The following is a 26,489-nucleotide window of genomic DNA, read 5'->3' on the forward strand; positions in this document are numbered from 1 at the left end:
CAATATAATACTTCCTTTATTTGATATTTATCAATTATCAATTGTCAATTAGGAGTTCCATCTTTAGACATATTACAGAGGAACTTATTATGCCTATGTTCTATTTATCTATAGACTTCAATATTATTTTTTACTTTATTTGATATTTATCTTGTATTGTTTCCAATTATCAATTAGTAGTTCCACCTTTAGTTCATTAGCTTCTTTATTTCCTTTGCCTTTATTTTACTGGTTACTCTATCACACTATTTTGCTGATTGCAATATTTTGTATTTTGTTATGTGCAGGAAATCGGATACATGCAGTTCATGTGAAGGTAAGGACCATTCCTCATTGTGATTTGCCATGGTGTGTAATGGTTGGGAAATTTGTCAAGTTTCTTCTAGAAATTTCAATAATGGTCTCTTTAGCTAATAATTGCATATCGAATGTTTTGACATGTGCTTGTTATTATGCCTCTTTTCATGCTTGGCACCTTATGTCAGCCCCCAGTGGAGTCAAGGGGCTGCAGGGACCTTCATGGCACATATCATTATTCATAATTTAAATCACTTTTAGTTTTAAGCAAGCTGCAAAACTTTTAAAAGACAGACATTGAGGCCACAAGAGCAGTAACTGGAATTCAACAATCATGATTAATGATTTCTTGAAAACTATGCCCAAATTTTCAAATGTAAGTTCAAATCTTTCAGTGCATTTATGCTGGAGAAAAATCCAAATCTGCAATATAAAAATGAGCGAAAATCAGAAAAAAGTATTTATTGATAAAAAAAAAATAAAAAAAAAATGGTTTGTTCACAAATAAGCTGTGATTTAGTTCGCATTGGGAAATGTGCTAATGAGCATTACAAAGTCTGATTCAACTTGGATTGCCATCTATCTTGATTATTACAAAATCTGAATCAATTTGGATTGCCATCTATCTTGTACAGCTTTTAATTGAATTTTTTTAACAGATTTGTTTAACCTCCTCTTCATCTGGTGAACTTGTTGTCTGTATTTGTTGGTTCTAAAAGACACCTTATTCTCAAAGAATGGCAATACAAAGCAATGCAAATATCTATTAAGTGCATATGAGAATATCTCTGATCATAAAGTTTTCCACAGTCCATATGGTATTGATGAGGTAGCCTTTAGATTCAATTGTGTATGTTTTTCCATTCGATGTTTTGGATCACACTTTCAATGTTTCAGATCACTAAGTGTGATCCAAAATGTTGAATGAAAAACATGCACAATTGAATCCAGAAGCTATCTTATTAATTATATTGCAATGAAATTGAAAAACAGGAAAAATGATACATTGAAAAAATAAACAGAAGCTAAATCCTAATTCCTATCCAACATCCTCACCGCAAACCTCAAATTAAATGTAGCTTTAGTTGTTGGAAATGTAGATGCAAGTTAGCTGCATGGCACTGTTATTCAATTGATAATAGATTTCAACATGGCTGATTTGCATAAAGAGTAACCATGAAAATGATAAAGGATTGTATTAAAAGAATTTGTGAGAAAATCCAACTAGGAGATGAGTACAAGATTGAAGATCTGAGTTAATTGAACAATTTGTGTGTCAACTCAACGGATAAATGGAAATTTACCATTTTGAACTGACGAGAGGATAATAATCAATTATTCAATTTTCTAATTGGATAAATGAGAAGAATAAGTTCCCATTCGAAGATGAAGTCAAGTGAGTGATGAAGAAGTTTGTAAATCAAAACAATGCTAACTGATAAAGGAAAGAGTTAATTGAAGAGATAAAAATGGAATTTTAATTTCAATAAGAATTAATGTTATGGTAAACTAATGTTTTGAAGAATTAATGAATAATATGATGATAATTAGGGTTCAATGATTAAGCGAATAATTTTAGCGTGCCAAGAACCCCATGGGACATTAGCTCAGAAAACACACATTTTCTTTAACAACGATGCATACCACTTACAACACTATTGTGCAAATTTGTGCAATATGACTGACCATGACACCAACATCACAACATAGTGTCGCACAAGTAGACGACCTCAACACAACAACACACCCTAACCTCAGAGGGATGTTGTAAACACCATATTGGACACTAATGAAGGGTTTCAGCCTTCACAAATTGGGAACATTCTCTTCAAGCTTAGGTTTGACAACATGAATCTTCATGTGAAGACACACATCCCAATACAATGATGTCATAACTTCTCAGTGATGAGACATGGACGTGTTCTAAAATTCCCTAGAGTCACAAGGCCATGGGGAACAACTTTTGTTCATGAAGTTTTCTCTACCGAGGCTTGGAAGAATATAAGTGCATGTTGTTCGATGTATGGGGGGGCTACAACACTCTCAGAGGACTACAATGCATAGATTAAACTTTAGCACCTAGGTGGGACATTGGTGCCTTGGGCATTGGTGTACCATTTTGGCGCTTGAGTCCAATTATGTTGTAGTAGTCCTTTGCAGGTGCTATGGTCTGATTTGAGTGCCGCTGTCCTTGCTAGTGAGTGATTTGTGAATAGGGGTTGGCCTCCAAGACATACCAAGCATCAAGGGTCCACCAAGGAGTGCAAACTGAGATTTGATCTTCCTGAGCACTAGACATCCTGGGTGTGTATGAGGAGGTAAGAATGGGTGTTGTGACCTCGACGCTTCAACATGCTGCCCTAAGTAAGAAAACCAAAGGGGAGATGGATAAGAGGCCCCATAATGGCTTGAAATGACTTCACTTGGGATGAACAACTGGGGACTTGACGACTACAAGATGTGGTTACAACACCACCCAAGACTGTAAAAAGATGCATTAGGCTTGTTTTAAGGCCAATTGAAAATCGCCTAAGTTCATTATAGCATTTCAACGTTTAAGCACTAAAAGCATTACATGATATGATTGTGCTTGACTCCAGTGTTAAGTCATGTCAATGATAGACCACTATTACTATTGTTTGTATTACGATTTACAATCCACCTCAATAAGAGAGGCCCAATTGTTGATTTTAAATCAGATTGATAGCAATAATCAGAAATAACACAATGAACACACAGAACACAAGAGTACCCTGGGAAAACCTCCCTCTTGGAGGTGAAAAACCCAGCAATTAATCTCAGTTTATATTAGGCAATAATCAATATGTGACTTTACAAGTTTACTTCAACACTTGAAGCAATATGAGCATCAGCATATACACAACAGTATGATGAACTTATCTGCAATATATTCACTGACTGGATAATTTTGCTGCTGATCAAGGATGTAATTTGATGTCTTCCATTGTGTGTAATGATGAATGAATGAACCTTGTATATATATGTGATCTTAGCCACCTAATTCATCCTAGGTCGGCTCACAAGGATAATCAATTAATAATAATACGATGACCTAAACTTGGCGCCCAATATAGGGTCAGCCCCATTGCATTTACAAGTTACAATGTTCAATATAGGGTTAGCCCTATCCACAAGTTACATCGCCCATTATAGGGCCAGACCAAATTACAAGTTATATTTAATTTTGCACATTTAATGCGACTAAGGCTGATAGGCCAATTAGTCACCCACAAGTTACATTATGGGTCACGCCCAATTTTGATATTTGCAAGTTACATACACATATCAACATCCTTAATGGTTACAAGTTACATAATGCGTTTGGGTCCAGCCCAATACAAGTAATACTTATATTTGATCCGAATTAGCTATTGTTTCAACACCAATAATCACTGTTACATTACAATTTTAGGACTCAAATGCCCTTCAAGCTAATTACTGTTAGAATAATATATTGTTTCTTTAATGGTCATCTAGTTGTCTAGTTTGCTTAGGTAGTTTCTATTTCTGGTTTTATTTCACGATTGTTTCTTTTAGAAACATCGTCTTTTTTAAATCTATATAAGGAGACTTCGTCTCCATTGTTAATACAACATCAAATATTTTAATAATAATTATTACATTTAAACAAAAGCAAATGAAACATTGGTAAACTTGTGTCTTGATGGTCTAGTCATTAGTCTTGATCCACGATCTTTTGGTCCCCAATGGTGGTTTCCACACCACCTAATCATGTGATACTTGTAGGTTCAGCCTGTCATGCTCAGAGATGGTCACAAGGCCCAAACACAGACACAGAATATATGATATTCATGACATGCAAGATATACTAACACCATCATGGAATGAAGTTACTAAACCTTTTTAGGTACCACTCAATAGACACAAGGAGTGTCATCACAATAGCCTAAAGTATCAGGTAAGTGACATCGAGTACTCTCATGGACCACTGGGGTACTTGCTTTCCTTATATGCTCACATCTCCCCTCCATAGCGGAACGAGAAATTGGATGAAGCTTAAAGGAATCATTATGAATTATGCATACATTCCTGTTTTATTTTCAATCGTACATTAGAAGCAATAGAATATTTTCATACTTTCCTACTTCCTATCAAATGATAGTCCAATAACAAATCAGCCAATTCATTTTGCTATGCATTCTACTTCATACCACTGTATTTGATAAATATGTAACTCCTGTTCAATATATATATATGTATTGTCTGAATCTGCAATGTTTATTAGATCTAATGCTTATCTTGTCTTCAATGATCATCACTTGATTGCTTGGTTGATCCCATACCCCTCCATCGGTGGTGGAGGGTCATGATCTTCTCCTTCGGTCATGACTGTTCCTTGGGAGGGGCATCTCCTTTTTCTGACCGGAGCCCTTTGCACTTTGTGCCTAGTCTTTAATGAAGCCCTTTTAATTAATATTAATAACTTGATTTCTTCTCTTAATTTATTGATTGTGAGACGAGACTTAACATTGAAGATCATTCTTGAAACATCTTCCCTTATCAGCCTACAATATCTCCGATTCACTGAAGATGGGCGACTGTAACAGGATATGCGATTAATGAAATTGTGAAGTCTTACGTTTGTAAGACAATTTCATGTTACAGGTTCTAGTGCGAGATTGGGGTTATGACAGTCGCATAGGGCCAAGAGCGAAAGCAATTACTAGAACCACCCATTAGAATTAGACTTGCAATGCTCCCCAATTTACAGCCCCTCCCCCTCCCCCCCCCACCCCAACCAAAAAAAAAATTGCATCCAGCTTAACATTCCAAAAAACCTTTTTGGCAATGCAACAAAACAAAGGGACACCGCTACCACAAAACAGTAGAGGCCAATATGCCTATGTTTTGATGCGAGGAGTGCTATTGCCAAGCTTCAAAATTACCATCAAAAAGTATAAAACCAACCTTGATTCACTCAATAACCATCATCCTCATGAAGTTTATGAAATCGTCAATCCAATTCCTATTGGCATACGACTCTAGCCAGACAAACTTCTTCAGAAAACCACATGCCATTGTAGCCTGGTATTTGTGTCATTCCAACTCCGAGTCATTGAGATCCAACAAAAGGGAAGGCTCTCCATTGTCGTGTCGGGGATAAGTTTGTGAAGATCCCTGGGCCAAGGAATATCAATCCCAAGAAGAGGAAGCGAGACAAAATCCTCATCATTAACCATCAATCTGGCCAAACTTAAGACCATTGCCTTAGGCTTATTCAATTCCAGCACAACAGCCATCAACTGAGATGTTAAGTCTATGTTTACCCCATGCCTATCGTTTTATTGAATTAATTCACGACCAAGAATCAATCTTAATGCATACAACTCCAATCTATCAGTGAGGCTTTCAATTTTTCATAAATACAGCTTTCTTTGAGAAATCGTTTGGTCTGAAGCACGTGCTAATTATAATTGTTCATTGTTTGAATGAGCATGCTCAAAAGATCTACCCCTTTCTAACTTGGCCAGATCAATTTACCCTCCTCTACCATGGAGCAATAGTTCCCCATGAGAAGCACTCAGAAAACACTGAGGGGGGTGGGGTGTGATTCGGTGTTTTAAGTGTTTACACACAAGTTTTCAGAAAGACACCAAAAAAATACACAGCAAATCAATAACACAAGAACACAAGATTTCTCGTGGAAAACCCTTTCGGGTAAAAAACCATGGCATCAAAAGATTTTTAATATCTTCAAATGGGCTCCAACCCAGATTACAAATAAACTTAGTAAAGAGAGTACCAACTCTCACACAGCACCAACTGTGAACAACTAAGGCACCGACCTGTAAACAGAAGATAGCACCAACTTCTTCCAATAACTAACTTTTTAAAGTTCAGAATTCCAAATATTGAAATCACAATTGCCAATCTTTTCTGTTAAAAGACATGCGTTCTGCTCATGAAATGTAACAAACAGCTGTCTCTAAAGCAGATACTTAAAAGCTCTCAGCTCAACCGATATGTCCAAAATGATAGAAACAGACTATGAAAAACTTCAGCCACGACTTACAAAAATTCAGACTGCTTCACCTTCTTAAAACAATAACTTCTGGAACACTTCATAAAAAGGTTCCTTCCCTTCAAAACAAAAATTACAATACACCTGCCTTTTCAGTTAATATATATCTTAAAAGGATCCACCTTTTAGTCCTTCAAATTTTTTGCTTGACACACCAAATACTGCGCTCAGGTTCCAAAACTTAATTCCCCACACACCCCACGACTTTACACACAAACCCGTTGAGAAACAAATGAGCAAAATACAAGGTAACGGAAGCTGCACACAGCGAAGCAAAATCCATCCCAGGATTTAAAAAAAACGCCCACATTCATTTCCACGATAGCACCAAGAAAAAAATTCAACGATAGCTCCAAAACTTATGGCAGCTGTAATATCAAATTTGAATGCCGCTCAGAAAAAAAAACGCTCGATAAATTATTTCAGAACAAATGAATATCTGTTGCCTGTAGAAAACATCCTTCTCAGCTAAAAAAAAATGTATATCACATCCTTCAATAAAAACGCAGCCTCAGGAAATCCAACAATCCACACCCGAATATTTCCAGTTCGTAGACTTACACCAAAAAAAATAATTCACAACACTGCTCCAGGGATCTATTTATTTTTGAAACTCATTGATATAAAAAAACTTCTATTTCAAATTCGTATTTTTATCACTATCGTGCTCTGCCACACAATTAAAGAAAACTTCATTTTCAATTGCCACGAAGCTCTCCATTAAATACACTATAATCCTGAAACAATCTCACGACTGCTCCATGCCGCCAATACAAGGCATATAAAAAAATGGCACCCTCACACAATAAAAAAAAAGTATATGCCATTTGGCAGAAAAGGAACTTCGACACATATCCCATACCCTGACGGAACCACTACCATGTCCATAATAACTTTTTTCGATTCAAAAATTGGAGAAGTTAGTAAGAGAGACATGTCTTTTTTAAAAAAAGTCAGTCATTCAAAAATATATTTTTAGTCTCCTCGATTCTGTCTGAAGGAAATATCGCCAGCACATTCAACGCATCACCACAAAAACTTTAAGATAAAAACCTTAGCTGTCACCAAAGGAATCCAAAGAAATCAACTTTGGGAAAATTCAAAAGCTGACATGGCATGAAATCGACTTTTGGAAAATTCAAAGGCTGACATGGCAAATAAGCTGACAAGGCTGCTAATGCAGGCATACACACAGCTCAAGCAAGTAGGCAACCAGGTAGCTGAAGCAAGCAAGTAGACAGGGAGCTCGATCAACTAAGCAGGCACCGCAAGCAAACTCAAGAAGCTCAAGCAGCCAAGAAGGCAAGCAGCTCAATCAAACTTCATTAAACTTCAAAATTAGGCCTGACATCAATGACAAAATTTTCAACACCCCATATGCAATAGCATTGGCTGAGTGGTTTGCTTCCCCATTAGCTTCTCTGTAAAAATGGTTGGCCAAGAAAAAAATGAAGTTCCTGGAAATCTCTAGAGCCACATTTGGAAGGGCTTGGAGTTTCCAATTTGGAGCATGCCGCCTCCTTAATGCATTGATAACAATAGAAGAGTCCCCTTCAATTGTTAGAACTTCGCTTCATTGTTTAGACCCCTCGGGAGGGGTTTGGCAACATTGCAGATGGTTGACCTTTCTGAATTTCTAATGATACACCTTGCTTCAGAGACCCTTAGATTTTGCCCCGAGAAGCGCTATCAAAATTCAACTTATGCCAACCTTGTTGAGGCACCTACCATTTCACTTCTCTCTTAATTTAGAGAGATTTTGATTGACCGGGCCCCAGTAACGGGGAGTTCCCAAATCAAATCAAAGTTTCCTCATGCAAGCATCCCACTTTGTGAAGGAAGCGTAATGAGGACTTTTCTTCCTTATTTTGCTGTTTGCTAACTCAATCATTATTGTCTCCACTTTGTTTAGGAAGAAATTCAAGCCCATTTCCTTGTCCAGGAAGATTCTTCTTTCCTTTCTTTCCAAGTTTCCCAAATCGGAATGGAGGGTCTGATAATCCAAAGACATAAAAAGGTGGCTGGCCTTTTCAAGATTGGCCATGATCTGAAAAGACTAAGAATGTCATTTGTGAGAGCACTCACCCATCCCAACTTCGTGCAAAGCCAACTCCAACACTCTTGAGCGAAGGGGCACCCCAATAGCAAGTAATCAATTGTTTCTTTGCTACATTTGCACATTGAACATCTGGAGGGTCCTTGATACCACAATTTACTAAACTTTTCTGTTGTCAAAATATTGTTTTGAAGAGCTGCCCAAGTGAAAGTACCTGCTTTAGGCAAGCGAAGCTTGTGCCAACAATGGTTGATTGGAATCGGCATTTCTCCATTCTCCAACTTTTTTTCTAGCAGCCTATACCCATCTCTTGCATTATATTGATTCGATTTGGAACTATTTCACATTATGGTGTCTTACCCATTGTAAACAACAATTGCCTTCCTTGAAGGACCTCCTTTAACTGATCCAAATCATTCCTTGGCAACCCCAACAAATCAATATCCTTCCATGGCCAGCCTTGAGCTCCATCCTTCATATCCTCTTGCAGATAGTCTTTGACATGAATGCCCCAAATCTGCTGAAGTGTCTCCTTAGTTGCTGCTATATCTATAACTTTGTCTAGGCATACGTATCCTTTCCAGGAATCTTCCCAAAACAATGTGGATCTTCTGTTGTGGATACCCCAAGTAAGATAATCTGTGACAAGTGATGTGCATTGCTTTATACAATTCCATACTCATGATCCTAGCAGGGTGTTAGAAGTGAGTATACTAGATCCTTGTTGTCCTCCAAGTATTTGTGCCGAAGGATTTTAGTTCACTTTAAATGAGGCTCTTTGAACATTCTCTAAACAAGTTTTGCTCCCAACACCTTATTTTGGAGAAGTTGCCTTAGCCCAAGTCAACCAATCTCTTTTGATTTGCAAACCTTGTCCCAAGCCATCAACACAATTTTATCTTTGTCTACATTGCCTTGCCAAAAAAACCTTTCATTTGCTGATTCATCTTGTGGTAGGTGCCTCAACAAGGTTGGCATAAGTTGAATTACCACCTTCAACTTATGAAATAGATAGGGATAGTGGAAATTACCGCCTTCAACATAGTAATTCTACGGTCTACCTGCTCATGACAACCATTGACCCTTCCAAGATGCCACTTGATTTGAAATTCTTTCTCCAAGGGGATCCCAATGTTTATTCGTTCTGAGGCCTTTAGCCATTGGCAACCCAAGTTAAATGCATGGAAGTTGGCCTTTTGTGAAGCCAAGAGTCCTGATTATCTCTTGTTCCTTTTTTGCTGTTGTAAAGAAAAAATAGATTTCTGATTTTTTTCTCCAACTTTCTGCCCTGAAACTTTCAAGTAGAGATGTAGAATCTCCTTAATATGCCTTCCCTCCTATCTCTTTGCTGCCCCAAAGATCGTGGTATCATCAACAAATTGCTGATGGGAAATTGGGGTAGGTTGTTGGTTACTCTTATGCCTTCAAGACTGCCCTTAGACACTACTTGACCAAAGGTTTTCCCAAAGCCTCCGCCATTATGATGAATAGAAAAGGAGACAATGGGTCTCCCTGTCTGAGACCCCTTGAGGCCTCAAAGAAACCCTCTAGGGACCCATTGATAAGCACCAAATACCCTGGGCAAGCAATGTAATTGAATATCCAATCAAGCCAAATGCCTCTATTACTCTCAAGAGAAACCTCCAATACACCTGATCGCAGGCCTTCTTAATCTCTAGCTAATCATCATCCCAAAGCTCCTCATTTTCTGAATAGAGTGCATGCCCTCTAAGCTATAATTACCCCATCTAGTATAGATTTACCTGAGACAAAACCTGTTTGTTTGTCTGAGATGATGTTGGGTAAGTTTTTTTCAATCTATTTGTCATTGCTTTTTCCAATATTTTATAGAAGGTGTTGCAGAGTGAGATTGGGTGATAGTCATCTAGCAAAGTTGCTTGTTCTTTCTTAGGAATGAGTGCAATAAAAGTATTACTGATTTCTTTTTGAATCTTCGCATAAGACCTGGAGTATTCTAGTTTCTGTCACTTCCTTCTCAACAATGGCCCAACACTTTTGAAAGAAGGCAGCACAACTAGTAATCTGTCGGAACTCGATGCCTTATTTGGGTGAAGTTGGTTAACAACCATCTTAATTTCTTCTTTGGTGAAACTCGCTGTTAGAATTCAATTCTACTCCTCTGAAAACAAATTGGGTATATTTTGCAAGATCCTCCACTGAGCTACCGAATCCAATCCATCCCGATTATTGAGCAAATTATAGAAAAAAGTCACTTTTCTCTCCTTTGGGTCTTCCAAAACAGTTCGGTTCCCCAGTTTTGATCTTTGAAATTCTGTTGATAATCCTGCATGACTTAGTGCTGTTGTGTAAAAAGCTTGAATTCTTGTCTCCTTAATCCTGATTTCTCTGGATTTCTACCTCCAAAATGTCTCTTCCCTTGCTAGAATATCTTCATACTTGCCCATCAATTCTTTTTCTTGTAGAGATCTTTCTTGATGCATGCCATGGGCAAACACCTCCTCATTTAGAGCATTCAACTCCTCTTCTAAACTTCTCTTGGTTTCACATTTTAAAGTGTAGTGTATTCCATTCTTGTAAGTGTTGTTTAACCGGTTTTAGTTTGGTAGCAACCCTGGAATTTTTGAGCCAACCACTTTTCCTTCCCCCCACCGTTTATCAATTAGATTAAAAAAAGTTCGGATGTTTCATCCACATGTTGTCAAATTTAAAAGGACATCTAACCAGCCTCCTATCTCCGATAATACTGAGTTGGATTGGATAGCGATCGAATCCAAACCAAGGCTGTATGTTGCTTTCTAAACCAAAGGGAAAGGCACCCAAATCACTCTTCCAAAAGAACTGTCGAGTTGTTCTGCTATATTGGTGAAACCTAACCTCCTTTCATCCATGTGTAGGTTCCGTTGTTCCTTTGTATTTTCATTAAATGGTTTCTTTCTGCTCCAATCTTTAAAGTCAATTTGTGATTTATGTTTCCTTTGGACCCCTCCCCTTTTGTCACCATTGTGCAAAATTGCATTGAAGCCCCCTCTTAGGATGTGGAATTTGTTTGGGAAAGTGGCAATAAATTGTTCTACTTCTGCTCATGTTTCCCTTTTTCTAATGCATGAAACAGGGCCATATTCGTTAAGATGAACTATAGGTTTGAGGATAGACTTTTTACCTTACAATCTATCCTTCGCTTGCTCTCTGCTAGGAGCGAGCTTCCTTGATCTCAACAACCTCGTGATTTTAACTTGTCCTTCCACATCTCCATCGATATTGCGCTTATATTGATTTGTCTTACTCCTTATCTTCTTCTTTTTCCACAATCCAAAGACCTTTGTTGGCCTTCTTCTAGCTAATATCCAACTTCTCCAAACCTTTATTAGCATCCAATGCACCTCCCTCCTTGGTGTAGTCACCAGTTGGGAGGGACCTCAAAGAGATCAACCCGGACCGGTCAGCAAGAGTAAACACAAGGGAAACACAAGGATATGATGGAGGCAATGCAGAACTGAATGAATTATATCATGAAAACTGTTTACAATCAACCGGTAACAACCGGGTTACAGAAACTGGCTCATTGGCCTGCTTAAACATGCTTAATTACAGAACATGTCACAACGGGGACCTCAAATCTTAAGATCTATCTTCTATGTTTTATATCTTAACTAATCTTTATTCTAATGCTCAATTACAATGATTTATACGATCCAAGGGGATCCAGTCAGCCCAAAAAGGATCAAATGCCGTAGAGCAAGACCTAACGTTTAAAAACAACAAGGTCGGCCTCTGCCAAAGAAATTCCTTTGGAAAATCCAAAGGGTGAAGTGTGGATCAAAGGGAAGGTTGGCCACACACCAAGGAACATTGGAATCAACGCTCAGGGCTCCGCAAGCTACGAAAGGGATCAAGTAGATTTCGGTAGATTACAAATGCAAATAGGTCCAGGCAACTAGTACCAGAAAACTGTCTCGGAAATCGGTAGCGATAACTTGCCGGAAAATGATCCAAATGCTCCGCGGTTTAGGAATAAGGTAGATGATCAAGTCCTCAAGCAAAATCCAACTCGAGATCCGGTGAGCCAATTCCAGAAAATGCAGAATGAAATGTTGAAACTGCAAAACAAAAAGCAAAACAGAAAGGAAATGTTTTTGGTTGATGCAAGATTGCCAAGAATCAGGGATGCTCCTGCATCACTCCTCCTCCAAGAGCTTTTGTGGTCTATCCTTCACTCCTTCCCTTAACTCTTTCATGTTTCCTAGATCGTCCTCCTCCATCTGAGGGTCTAGGGTTTGGTCTAGGTCATGCTCCATAGTGCTAAAACGCTGCTTGTTGGTAATCCCAAATAGATCACACGCTACATCTAAAACAGCGGCATTGTTGTCTATAATGTGATTGTGGATTCCTTCAATTGATGCACTAAGAGGTAACAACCTCTGACGTCTTGGAATTCCCTTGCTTCCTCTTTTGAGCTTGCAAGCACCGCATCTCTTGATCTTGAACTATTCCTCAAAATCTCCTTTGTAATTTCAAGATCCTCCTTTCCAGTGAGCCCTTTGACCATGGTTTCTGGGCTGAATCAACTATTAGCATGGCTTGATTGCTATTGCCATCTGTATATTCATCATTTGGAGGACATTCTCTATTCTCCCTAAGTACATCTTCTCTCCCTTATAAAACTCCATCTCTTTCTTTCAAACTTGTCTGAATCATAGTTTGCAAACTCTGCGAGTACTCTCTATTTTTTTTTCTGGTTGAGTTTTAACAAGTTAACTCTCACGTTTTTATAGACCAATAAAACATGGGTAAAAATGTCAACACAGGTCAAACACTGGTTAAAATGCATTTTTCACTTGTTTATGCTATACCACCATGCATTTTCTCTTTCGAGATGTCAATTTTTAATTTAATACATTTTGTAATTGATCTTTAAGAGATTTTAAATTTTAGTACTTCCTTAGTTGCCGAGTTTTTTCCGAGTTTTTGTTGAGTTCAAAATTTTGGGCTTGTCGAGTACTCTTTGAGTCTGAGTCTGCGAACTATGGTCTGAATGAACTATTAGCATGGCTTGATCAACTATTCTCCTTGACTACCTCTTCTCTCCCTCATAAAACTGCATCTCCTATTTTCAAACTTGTCCAAGGAAATTCCTTTGTAGCTTCACCGTTCCCTGTTTCCCTCATAGCACTTGGCAAAGAACTCCAATCCAGGTTGAGAAGCTTCTTTCCAAGCTTAGACTTTTCCTCTAACTCCGCCTCCCCATGGATCATGGGGGATCTTCTTTATCTCCCGGTCTGGGCTGGATCTTATTGTATGTCTTTTCACCTGACCTTTGGGATTTCAAGCTCTATCCTTTGCTTCCATATTCTTGCCTCTGTTAGGACTCCAACTCCTCCTAGCAACTTCCTTCCAAATCTACTTCCACACATATTCTGTCAAATGATCTGTCCTCTCCTTCAACAGGGTCATCATCTATTTTAACAAAGGAGTGCAGTTCTTCTCATGTTAACCTCAATGAGTCCTCGCTCCAATATGCAGTAGTCAAATTGTATAGCCTTATCCACATCGGAGTCCTACCCATCATGTGTAAACAGATCGAAGTTCATTTCTCAATCCTTAATGTAGAATCCCAAGCTGTCCATCTGCGGGCCTTCCTGCAAGATTTTTTTCTTCAGATCTGATGCATTGCACACTATTATGAAGAATCCACTTGGGATTGCCCTGACCGTAATCGCTTCACCCCATCCTTCCACCCACCTTATAATGATTTTACTTCTAGAAGGCCACTGTCCTGCCCACATGGCAAAGAATGCCCTTCCTAAGGTGCTGCCTGAAATTCATCTCTCCTCCATTTGTTTCTTGGCTCCTCAACCCGGACATTCCAGCTTTTCTCTGATCTGCTTCTCGCTCCTCCTGGTTCTCTTTGTGCCATGTTCTACCGGATTGTAGTTGGTCACAAATCACAATATTATTATTATAGATAATATTTCAAGGCCTCAATAATTGTTATTTTTATGAGCAAGTCTTTTTCTACCCTGCTTCAAAGTTTTGGTCTTCTGTATTGTTTTCAAACATTCAATTTCCAGGATCGTGAATTTACACATTCATGAACTTAGGGATTCAAAAGATGCAAGGAAGACTATTGCTGCTAACTATTTCAACCAAAGAAGCAATAGTCGGGAAAAAATCCCAATTATTCCCGATTAATCAGCAATCGGCGCTGCTCCCGATTAATTCCCCAAAATAATTGGAAAAATCGTTGACTGATTCTTTGCCGATTTTCAACGATTTTTCCGGTTTTAATCGCAAAAAAAATGCGACTAATCGCGCTGCGCGAAAGCCTGCAAAAATAAACGCCGCGAAAACCCTAAAATGTCCACAAAATTCGATTAATAACCGTCTTTTTTCAAGGTTACTCACTCAGCTCGTGGCTAAGGGTTACGAGGCAAAGTTGAAGTCGAAGGGAAGCGAATAGAAGACAAAGTATACTAAATCACGTGTTTACTACTAAATGATGCTAAATAACTGTAAATGTACTGTATTTCTTACTGTGTATATTACTGTATATTACAATATACCATATACTATATACTATATACCATATACAGTAATATACATACAGTATACATAGTATTCACAATTTACATAGCATCATTTAGTAGTAAACTTCAAAATCCTCGTTATTTAGTAAGCTAGCATCATACAGTTCTAAGTGAATAAATGATAGCAGAATACACACACAGAATAAATGATAGTAAGCTTAATAAATGATAGTAAAACATACAGTTTTGCTAGCATTTAGAACACACAGAATACATGAATGCACATAGCAACATAAGGGATAGTAAACATAGCAACATACAGTTTTAATAAATGATAGTAATCAGCGATATGAATATAAACAACGAAAATCTATTTCCTACAATTCATGTGTTCAAGTGTCTATTTTATTTGCCTACAATATCTCTATGCTATGGAAATGCCCTAAAATATATAAAAAAAGTAGTTTTTGATTGTTTTTCTGCAAATTTTTTATGTTTTTTTGTAAATCCAATTTTTTCCTGATTTTTTCCCAATTTTTTGAAAAAATCTTGTACTTTTGTTTTGCCAATTAATTCCCCAAACGATTAATGCTTCCTTGATTTTAACTACCTATGAATTAATGCTTTGAAGTTTTGAACATAGGGAGTGTCAAAAGATGCAAGGAAGATTATTGCTGTTAACTATTTCAACTACCTATGCATTAATGCTTTGATATTAATAGTGGAATAGTTAACTACCTATGAATTAATGCTTCCTTGATTTTAACTACCTATGAATTAATGCTTTGAAGTTTTGAACATAGGGAGTGTCAAAAGATGCAAGGAAGATTATTGCTGTTAACTATTTCAACTACCAATGCATCAATGCTTTGATATTGATATTGGAATAGTTAAGCCATTGCAATAATTGACATTCCAAAAAGGAATGAGACATGTGACAGGTATGTGGATGGCAGCCCACAATTGTATCCACAAATAGCAAACATATATCACAGTGAAGATATTGACTTCAATTACATTATGTGTCTAACTACCAAGCAAATAACTGTGATTTTTTGTGAGTTGGAACTGAGAGTTATAGTCTCTGCTTGAGACATGCTTTGGGCTTAAGCAGTTTTTTTTAATCATTGAAATATCATACTCTCTATCCTTTTCAACAAAGGTATTAAACTCACTCCAAAATGCAGCTTGATGACAACTGAAAACAGAAAAAAATTGTCTTGTAAGATGTAATGATTACCTAGTTTAGTTCCCATTGATCATGACCTTGCAGGTCCTGAAAAAGATTATTTTTTATTTGTTTTCACAACAATTTTGTATTATGTATTGAATAGAAAAGAATCATTTGCAAGTGAGATAGAGTAATTTTGCTATTTAGTTTTGTGTTTCCCTATATATTGGTCTTCTTGTCTTTCTCTGTAGAACCATCGTTTGCAGAGCTTTTTAATTTTTTGCAACTGCTCTGCCTTCGTTGCATCGTTTTTTGTCTAATATCCTTATTAGTTTAATCCCCATTGGTCTGTTCTTTAAGCATTTTATTATTGTTATCTTTAGCTGATTGCCTTCTCCAGCAGTTTTTTACACTTGAGATACCTTTTGGCCTGAGCTGCCTTTATTGTCTTTGCTCATGATAGAACATCAACTGTTTTGCACACTTAATATTTGCTTAACTATCAGTGACTATATTGCCTCTATATGGATGGTAGTTCTGCATATTCATGTTTCTTTGATAATTACATCTTATATTAATAATCTTGCCTTATATTTTGTAAAAATCTGGTTGTTCAGAATTGCAGATTAATAAGTTAATTTGTAACAGATGTAAACTATGCGAAAGACGTATATACAAAGACACACACATGGAAAAAAGATTTACTAACAAATGTATTTCACAATTTTAACTGAAAACTGGGAAGTAAAATCTTGAGCTACAGGTTAAATATATCTTAGAAACCAAATTTATGTACTCAGTTTGGTGACTTGAGTTACTGATACACCGCATTAATAGGTCCCAATGAAATGTGCATCTGAGGCCCCTTAGTTTGTAAATTGATGCATATCTAGGGAATTTTGTTGACAGTCTTCTTTAACCAACACACCGGTGACATTTATGCTTTTCTTCAATGAAACATCTATCTTTTGCCTAATCTCCATTAAATATTATTTTGTACTGTGGATGCTCTATCATTCAAAGTACAGTATGATGCAAAATTATTATTATTGCATGTTGCCAAACCATCTTTTAAGGACTAAATAACAACTCCTCATGTTACAAGGATTTTAATCTGACATCAGTTGTTTGAAATTAAAAAAATGTTAATGCAATATTGTGTTTATTTGAGGAAACTAAAAATCATTCAGAATCATTCTTTTTATTGCTCCAGGTTCCATCCATTGTGAATGTGCAGGAGGTACTGATAGGCTAGAAAGATCTGAATTCAGTTGCTACAAGAGCTATGATATGAAACCAGTTGAAAGAGGAGATACTGATATCATTCTTATGGCTCGATCAAATACTGCACAACAGAATCTTCCTGGTGTCAATATGAATCCAACATATAGGAGGAAATCCAGTATTTCCTATGATCCAAATGGCTTAGCATGGAAGAAGAATAACACTGAGGAATTAGAGAATTTTGTAAAGAACAAGATTCTTCCTGCTTGTGCTAGTAATGTGTGTGTTTCAGATGGTCCTGAGTGCTTTACTTGTCGCGAGGCTTACAATCCAAAGCTTATGTATATAGGATGCAATTTCTGCACAGGTATGAGAATTAATCATTTTCAATTTTACAATTGATTTACTGCTTTTTAGTATGCTATTCATTTACTATCATTGCAAGTTTTTGGTCAAAATTATATTGTATCTTTCATTTACTGCTTGTAGAAAACTACAAGTATGGCTGCATTTGATCGTTGGCTCACAGTTAGGAGTTTCTAGACTAGGCTTAATTGATATTCTGCTTGTAATTCCGTAGCTGTTACATATTATGATTTTGATCAAAATAAAAATTGAAAATATCCATAAATACACAATGTACCAATTGCTTTAGGCCAAGGGCAATCAGCTCTGATATGCAATTCCTTCTTTCAGTGGCTCACACTGGCATGAATAATTATAAACTGGGGCACTTCTGTTTAAGGAAATTTAAAAATTCTTAAGTTATGGGGTTTCGTGATAGCAGAATTGGCTTTACCAGTTGGCAGGAGTTTACATTTTGTGTATTAAACTGTTATAATCATCAAGCATGATAAACATCTGTTATTTAAACAATAACATCTAGGATATCATATTGAACATTGACGAATGAGTGTTCACAATCAATCATTTTAAATTCAAATTTAATTGTTGCTCTGAAGTACAAATGTGATTGTAAATGTGTATTGCTGATTGTTATGTTTTCAATGATGAAATTAAAATTACAATACCCCCTCTTACTTGCCCCCACATTTTTTCCAAGATTTATTAGGTTTTTTTTCTCCAACTCTTTTAAATAACAGTTGATGTGGGGATCTTCAAGATATCCTCAGTGTGTACCCAGTGCTACTCAATGTCTCCGTGATGTTCTCATTGTCACAAGTGCCCTCCCTAAAATAGTAAATGCGCCTAGGATGCTGGAAAGAATCTGACACACATCCCTGGTAGGTGAGGGAAAAATTCAGAAAAAGGGGATGTCCCCTGTGCAATACCCCCCTCTGAAAGTGTCTGGGATACCTTGAGAGTGCAGGGAGTGCATTTCCACGGAACACTGGTTATTCTGGCTCATGTGTCTTCATCATCCTTTTATTTCTAACATTTGTGCCTTGACAAAGCTACCTTTATTATGTTTACTTATTATTCTAATCATCCTGCTTTGCAGGCACTAAATATACATTTGATTTTATTTAGTGCCATGTCCACTCATCTTGACTCTTGTTTCTGTTACACCATAAGTCAACAAGAGCATATTAAGGACTAAAACTCTTTGATAGCTAACATATTGATTATTCATATCTTTACTAATTACATATTTTCTGAAAACAATGTCAATATCTGCACACCCAAAGATAAAGAGATGTCAACAAGGCTACAAGCTTACTGCTCTAAATTGCCTTCACGATATTGCTGAATCATCTAGTTTTCAACAATGATCTTCTAATTTTAATCCCAAAATGCTCTTAACATTCAGCAATTTTAAAATACAAGTTACATTTGAAATCCATTTTTGGTGAATCATCCTTATTTTTTCTGTCCAAGATATTTCCACAGGGCAACCTGTTGTCTCAAAGGATAATCCTACTAACCCTTAGGTTCCAAGTTTTGTCCTTTGATGATCCTACAATTATCTTGCTGCTACATATGCTCATGACTAGTTGTCTGCTTGTATCCTTAAGGTGACAAGTTCATAGGATAACTGGGTAAAACTTATGCTTTTTTAGATTTCTCATTTTATTTCTTGGGTGAAGTTTTATCAGCACCACCTTACCAGTGGTATCCTAATTAATTCATTAAATGAACTGGTTATTTGCAGACATCTTCAAGATACCCTTTTGTTTTTTGATTTTTCCCAATCAAATCACAACTACTAGATTCTGATGGTTTGGTATTGTCCAAAATTCCATCAAGTGATTTTGGTTATTTTCAGATATCAATTTGATACTCTTTTTGTTTCTTCCCAATCAAATTATCACTACTAGGCTCTGATGGATAATTAACCAGGAACATACAGTTTAACTGATATAAGCATTTCATTATTCTGCAATCCTTCTTGTTCTTCTCAAAAGTGGGGGTATTGAGAGGGTCAACTGGAATGCATCATGAAATATTGTATAGGTAAAATGGATTTCTTGTTACTTCATTTTCAACCCTTCTAAAAATGCCAGTAAGATCCAGTACCCAGTTGTTTCTTCCAGATTTTGAGCATCGAGAATGCAATATGAAGTGCCACATAAACAGCAAGCTGTTTTGGTAAATACAAATAAAATTTCAACTTAGAAAGTAGGAAAGACAAAACAAGAATTAAAATAGTTCCAAGAATCCAGTACCTAGTCATTTCTCCCTGATTTTGAGAACTAAGAATGCAAGATGGAGTACCAAATCTGACAGGCATTGCCAAATCTGACTGGCATTTCTCATCAATTGCCATCAAGGCCAGATGCCATTTTAGAGATTTCAGATTTTAAGTGCTGTGTTTCCCGACTTTCTGATCTTCACATCAGGTTATATCTATCACCATCTCTGTGATTTTGTGTCATATTAAAGGCAAAAGCTCTTTAACGAGGGCTAAGGTTGAATGCATAATAATTTAATAAATGCATAAACAAATGAGTGGGATCATTTCTTACATTTTTTCAAAATTTGGAGTTTCATTGGTTTAAATTTTTATCAATAATAAATTGTATCAAACAGTTGGATACATCATTCAATTTTTTTTAGGTTGTTGAGCATAAAGAAATAAATGCGATCATTCATAGTATTTCAAATTTTTGATGTCTTATTTATTTCTATAAATATTTATAACGAAGAGCTTGAATCCTGTCATCCTTCTCATTTTTATACTAGATTTCCAATTTATCATGCTTATGGAGTTATTATTATGTATATTTCTCAAATCTCATTTTTATATTCTCACTTCTTTATATGAGCTAGTATATTTCTGGAAATATTTATGTAGGTTTATTTTGCAATATCAATGTTTTGGATCACGCTCTGATCCATCCCCAGGATGAGGAAAAAGATGAATTATATATCATGAAATATTTATATGATATATATATATTTTTATTTTTAAGCAAAAACTCCACTATAATGGATTTCCCTAACTTTGCCTGCTGGCATGCATTGCTTTGAGTCTTTTTGTATAATCATTAATTTGAAAGCTTGATCTAGACTAGAATTATAGACTGAATACTAAAATAATAATAGTGTAATTTTCTAATATTTCTGAGCTCATTTCTACCAATTATAACCATATCTCATTTTTATCAAGTATAAGTTATAACTGTATCAGTTTTAAATTTAACCTCTAACCCTGTTATATGTGTATTGCAGCTTGGTTTCATGGAGATGCTTTTGGACTCAATCAAGAAAATGTGATTGAATTGGTTGGATTTAAGTGTCACAGATGTAGGAAAAAGAGTTCACCGATATGCCCATATAAAAGAGAACGAATTGACAAAAAGGGTCACTCTGCTAGGCGAGAGAAGTTGCCAGTTAAAAGATCCCAAATGAAAGTAAGTAAACGCATAAGCCAGGATTTAAATACACCAGATGGCAAGCGTTTGAAAGTAATGCATAGTGAGTCAGGGCAAACTCTAAATGAGCCTTGGAAAATTTTAAATGGTGAAGAGAAGCATGCTTCAATCAAGTTTGAGCCTGATTCAAAGGACACATTACATGATCTGTTAAAATACAATCAACAGATACATGGAACAATTGAATCTGAACCTGAAATGAAGCCTGCACCTGAGGCTTTTGTGTTGGATATCAATCAGTCAGGCGGAGAGTTAAAAGTATTTCAATGCCCTGAATTTTATCATGGAACTATCAAATCTGAGTCTGATTCGAAGCATGTGCCCGAGACTTCACTGTTGGATATTGATCAGGCAGATTCAAATTTTCTGAAATTCCAGCATTCAGAACTAAGTTCTATTGGCACAGAAGCTTTTTGTATGCAAGAAGACAAGGGCTTTTCTTCTACAGATTGGGCACCTCATAATCAAAAAATTGAGGTGAGGGACATCATGCCCACCACGCTGGAACCTTATCCTGAGAATGAGCCACTTTTTACCTTCACAGAATTGCTGGCATGTGAAAATGATCAAATGGAAGATCTTGTTGATCTCTCTCAAGGTATTGTTGGGAGTTGGTCTGATGGTTTGTCTACACGCAATGAGTTAAATATGGATTCTCAGCACCAGGATCTCATGATCTCATCAAACATTTCACACACTCAACTAGAAAATGAATCGCTACAGGAAAATATCATGGATTTTCAATCAAATGATGCAGCCAACTCAGTAGTCTCAGACGAAACACAATTTTATACTGTAGACAGTACAGTAAGCTATGATGAACTAGGGAATACATGTAAAGTCTGTGGCTTCACTGTTTTTCATTCTGGCTATCAGTGCAAGGTCTGCGGGGTAGCAATTCATCAGCATTGTTCTGAATTGCAACGTTTAGATGTTTGGACTGGTTCTGGATGGACATGTAATAAATGCCAGGGTGGTTTGGATGAAGGCCAAAGGGATTAACCTCTAATGAGTTGCAGTATTTTTTGCAAAGTTTTTGCTGGAAAAGTTTTGGTTGAGTAGTTTTCTTATGTGTTGACTCTTGGAGTTAATTCCTCATTTTCCAGATATTACCTTTAGGAGGATATATCTGTGTAGCAGTGTAGCATGCAATTAAATTAGCCTCTGGAACCTCATGTCTAGCATTTTCTGTAAATTCATTTTGCTGGAAACTGGCAGTTTATGTCGTCACCTGAGATAGTACTGCACATTCATTAATTAGAAGATTCCAAATGTGCAAATTAGCAGGTTCCAAAAGTTAGGTAAGCAACTATTCATGCCATGTGGAGGATATCACCGATCTTATTACTCTTCAGCATTTTCAGTGATTTGGATGGCTGTTTCAACTCCAGAACTGTTTCAGAAGGCTTCTGGATTTGCCTCGAGACAATAGCAGATTTATCCATTCCACAGATTATGGGGATAACATAAATGTAAGCCAGAACTTTTCATGAATATGATCTGCATTCTAATATTGCATCTATTTTTTTCTTTCTCCCTGATAAATGTATTTACTTTCAGTTATATAGCCCACCAAGGTTTGATGTTCATGGTCCTTTCTTGCTTGTCTAGAAGTCCTTAACTTGTATGAGGGTTTTTTGGGATGGATATAGAATTTTTCGGAGGTCAATTTTGTAGTTTGTAAAAGGTTTTACGTGCACAAATGTAAATTTCAAACATATTATGAACTGGTTAGTACTCATTGGCGTGTCCCTGACAGATGATGTGTTATTATAAGTAGCTGCTGTTTTTGCATGCGACTAAAATACATACTAACAATTGGAGCTTGCAAGCATCGAATGATATATCTGAATCATGTGATATGAATATGAGCTGTTCTGAATTTTCCTTTTCTTTTAAGGGCTTGACTAATATCATCTTTTTTGTAAATTTCAGGTGTACCCAGAAAAGTTTTGACGATAAACACGGGTTAATATTCCTGTTTTGATAAATCCATCATAACAGTTTTACCATGGGAAGCGAGAAGAAAACTATGCATAAGGTTGCCTCACTTAGAAACATATTACATTTTTCCAACAATTTTGCTGTACATATATGTGGTTAACCTGCAGGTGCTGTTTTCGTTCCAGAACATGCTCTGTCTGGTTTACTAACCTGTGCAAAATGTATAATTATCTCATTTTTACCTCATAAAGGAGAGGTCAAGTACTCTTCTGAGACATGTCTTGAGGTTATGTAAATGGTGGAGGTGGTCTTGGCATTATCCATATAGATTTCTTCAATCAATAATTTACAGCTATTGATTATGGGTTCTGATCAAGAAAAGGTCAGAGCTCATTCAACATCGGAACAATATACCTGCAATTTTGCACGTCAAGAATTCTTTTAGAGAAAAAGTTATCCAATTAGTGTATTATGTGACTAAAATGTGCCAATATATTTTCATGAGATTTTCCTCATACAAAGTCAAAATTTTACTTATGCCTTTGTATTCGTTTGCGTTTAGAATTAAGGAATTGTGCCCGAGTTTCACTGGTTTGATGCCGATGAGAAATTGTGCATCCATTTCGTCGTTGGTTTTATTTTATTGATATATTGTTCATTCATTTTGCTGGCGTTTTCATTTTCTAGAGAAACTTTTTAATTCCTAACTGACCATGTTCTATACAAAATTACAAATTTAATTGATGGGCAACTTTCTCTGGAATTGACAATTTGATAGTTGATCTGTAGATTCTTGAGCTTTTTGGGTGCAATGATAGAGTCATATTTGATACAAAATGCTTCAAAAATATGCTATTTTTTGGATCCACCAACTTCCAATTGCAAACCCTTACAGATCTAGCTTCCAATGTCCAACTAGGATGAAACAAAAGCCAAATCTGAATTTCTCAAGCACTTTAAATAAAATTGTGGGATTAGATTTGCTCCAGCAATCCCTTAAACATATTTGCAATACAAAGATACAAAGAGGAATCCCCCATAACATGATATTTCTATCATTGTTTTTTGTTTCATTTCATCATTTATTGCAAGAGAAGAGCATAGTCAACTTTAAGATCTCCCAAGATTTGCAATCAAGATCTCTCAAAAAAGTAAATTTAAGGCATCCGACATACTTTGATACCATGTAGGAGTTAGCTATGTAGATGACCACCCAAGATCTAGAGGCCCAATGGAAAACACATCGAAATGAGAAGATGAATATGACAAGAATAAATACTATTCGTATCAATGAATATAAATATACAATGAATGATCAATTCAAAATTACAAAGGGAACCCCTTGATTGTATAGGTCAAGTTGAGCCATAAGATATCATAAGATTATGGCAAGCGTCTTAATCTTATGACATGAGACATAAAATAACAAGTATCATGTGTACCTTAAGTAAAATTAAGTGATAAGATGTAAAAAAAGTCCTAATAGTTGATTTAGTTAGGTAATACCCCTATTCACACCAACAAATATATATCTCAATAGTCTTAACAATTGATTCATTAATACTACACGCGATTCTAATATCATGCTAATAGGTTGCATTATACACAATTTGTGCATCAATTCTGTGCTCTTATTGTTGACCGAGAGACTAAAAAAAGTTAAGCAACATAAGCATCCAATACATGACGCCTTGATTCTACATCCCAGTGATCCATCACCAAAATACATAATCTCAAAACAAATTCAATTAACATTTAAATTTATAAAAAATAATATATAAATCATGTATAATTTTTTTTTTTTTTTGATACATAGTATATTTATATTTTAAAATTCAATGATAAAAATGACGTTAAAAAAATACAATTAGTGATAGTAGATATGAGACTCAAAAATTTCAGCATTTAGTATATTTCAAAATCTGATAATTTGGTAAATATAATCATGTAGATTATGTTAATTGCTAAACTTTTTATGTGCAATTCTTTGCTCTAAAGTTTAGGAACAAGTTAATACTTTTTTCTTTTTTCGTTTTTCTAACAAGTTAATACTTTTTTCTTTTTTCGTTTTTCTTTTTTCATTGGGGCAACTCGGGTTTTTAGTCTGGTGTGAGCCTAGAGAGACCACTTACGAGGCCACTTGTGGGGGGCATCATTCTCCACACTTCACTTGTTCAAATCTGTGAGCTCAATGACTCAACAAAGACACAAAGCCTATGAGCTCAATGGTCCAGTAAGGATTTGAACCTTGGTGGCTGCCTTACCAACAAAGTGTTTCTACCATGATACTAAACATCCGAAAATAAGAACGAGTTAATACTTATATTGAGTAATGATTCATAGCATGTTGAAAACAAAAAAAATAAAATAAAAAAAATTGTTTCATAACATGAGGAAAACAAAAGAAAAAAAAAAAAAGTTGTCTAATAACATTTTGAAAAAAAGTTGTTTACATGGTGTATGAATGCCTCATGATATAAAATGCGTAAGGTCATTTAAATCACCACACACGAGTACTCTTAACATACTACCCTTGATCCAAAGACAAGTAAAAGAATATTTATATCAGGCATCTTCCTCTTTTAAAAGCACTAAGCAAGTCATAGTATTTTGCAATTTCGATCCTCTCCCAATACTCAATAAAGGTAGATAATACTTGTCTAGTTCTTTGTAAAGAAAAATGTTCTTTTTTAAATTTTAACCAATTACACTACGTAATGGTACTTTGTGCGATGAAATATCACTTAGCGAATGTGTCATTTTGATAGTATTTTTATTGTCCACAAAAGGGTTGTGGCTTCATATTATTTAATTCTAATATTTGTAAGAACCTTAAAAACAATGTCATCCTCATGGAAGCATCCCATGTAAATACATATTGAATTCTATTGATGAATTTGTAACTCCTTGAAATTAAAATTGTTAAAGATGTATTATTTATCTAGAAATTGAAACTATGCTATCAATATCTATGGTATGTAATTGTCTCAATCTTTACTTTTTATGTTTTTTGATATTTTTAGATTGAAATGTTTTTGATTAAGGAAAAACAAGTTTTGAAGGGACCCAAAACCTTATACAAAACAGGTTTTGGAAGGACCTGAAACCCGAACTTTAAGACAAGCTTGAAAGTCCACCCAATGAAACAGAACACAAGTGAGACACGACAAAACCAGACAACAGATGAGGGACAACACAAGAAGGACCCCCAACAAGAACCAACGAGCTGCAAAAACCAAAGACCATCAAGCAGCCCCAACCCAACCACGATGGATCAAGGATTTGATCTACATTTGTGAGATCGAAGGGTCATATCAAAAGAGGCATGGGACGATTTAGATTTCTTACTTTTAACGGTAATCCATCCCTCCTCAACCCTAGCAGCAATCCT

The 26,489-nt window shown here is 36.1% G+C and overlaps 1 protein-coding gene across 2 annotated transcripts in view; it reads left to right on the forward strand.

Annotated features, from left to right (window-relative positions):
* The window catches only part of LOC131068332 (DDT domain-containing protein PTM), a 42,646-nt gene extending 18,886 nt beyond the window's left edge, over nucleotides 1-23,760 (forward strand). Inside the window, exons 7-10 of one of the 2 annotated variants that reach the window (XM_058003512.2) lie at nucleotides 288-316; nucleotides 17,332-17,685; nucleotides 20,952-22,626; nucleotides 23,090-23,760. In XM_058003512.2, coding sequence (XP_057859495.2) covers nucleotides 288-316; nucleotides 17,332-17,685; nucleotides 20,952-22,156 — 1,588 coding nt within the window. In that variant the 3' untranslated portion in view covers nucleotides 22,157-22,626; nucleotides 23,090-23,760. Of the gene's footprint in view, nucleotides 1-287; nucleotides 317-17,307; nucleotides 17,686-20,951; nucleotides 22,627-23,089 lie in introns of both variants that reach the window. The other variant, XM_058003510.2, reaches the window with a different exon arrangement.
* The last annotated feature ends 2,729 nt before the right edge of the window (nucleotides 23,761-26,489 follow it).

This window comes from Cryptomeria japonica, chromosome 11 (genome assembly GCF_030272615.1).
Source record: "Cryptomeria japonica chromosome 11, Sugi_1.0, whole genome shotgun sequence".
NCBI classification, from domain to species: Eukaryota; Viridiplantae; Streptophyta; class Pinopsida; order Cupressales; family Cupressaceae; genus Cryptomeria; species Cryptomeria japonica.